The sequence below is a fragment of the Halyomorpha halys genome, unplaced genomic scaffold (assembly GCF_000696795.3).
Source record: "Halyomorpha halys isolate HHAL.00 unplaced genomic scaffold, Hhal_1.1 Scaffold111.1, whole genome shotgun sequence".
NCBI classification, from domain to species: Eukaryota; Metazoa; Arthropoda; class Insecta; order Hemiptera; family Pentatomidae; genus Halyomorpha; species Halyomorpha halys.
In genome coordinates this window covers 144069-144733 of record NW_027109684.1, presented here as the reverse complement: position 1 = coordinate 144733, position 665 = coordinate 144069, and the positions used below count along the sequence as shown (strand labels likewise).

The 665-nt window shown below is 28.4% G+C and overlaps 1 protein-coding gene across 1 annotated transcript in view; it reads left to right on the top strand.

Annotated features, from left to right (window-relative positions):
* Window positions 1-402, top strand: part of LOC106677880 (matrix metalloproteinase-19-like) — a 14636-nt gene extending 14234 nt beyond the window's left edge. Inside the window, exon 6 of the mRNA XM_067047826.1 lies at window positions 214-402. Coding sequence (XP_066903927.1) covers window positions 214-402 — 189 coding nt within the window. The remainder of the gene's footprint in view (window positions 1-213) is intronic.
* Window positions 403-665: the final 263 nt, after the last annotated feature.

Genomic DNA, 665 nt, shown 5'->3' with positions numbered 1-665 from the left:
CTATTTTATTTGATGCACCATGTGGATCTTTATTATCTTTTAGTACGTTTGGCGATATTAACGTTTCTCTTTATTTTGCCTATCTTTTGTTTAAAGGTCTTTTTTAGTTTATAAATTTTTTTTCTTACATTATTTGCCTTAATAATAACAACCAGATATCATATTTTGATTTATATATTTGTTATCATATCACATTAAATTTATATTTTTTAGCGCATATATGGAAAAAGAAGTGAGTTTCAAACATTTATACCGTCTCGGCGACCATTCAAACCAAGTAAACGTCCAAGAAAGGAAATAAAGAAAGGAGGAAAAAACGGTAAGAGCATAATGGCTTTCAAGATGGCGATAAGGGGGTGTGTTCCAAGGGTAAGGGAGGATTGGTTGGTATTACTGACATAATACAATATGGTCCTGAATCCATGCTTTCCAAGGACATCTTCTGATGATAAACGTTAATCCTTCATTTAAAAAAAATTAAAGAAGCTACCTAATTTCTTGGCTAAATAAATATATTACGTTATTATAAAACTTTAATTGCTTGGAATATTTAATTTGTCCTTACATTCTAAAAGTAATTGACTATCGTTAATCTCACACTTAAGCCGAAAGGTTCCTAAATATATATTTTTAATTATTGATTAATGATAATTAATATTATAAAG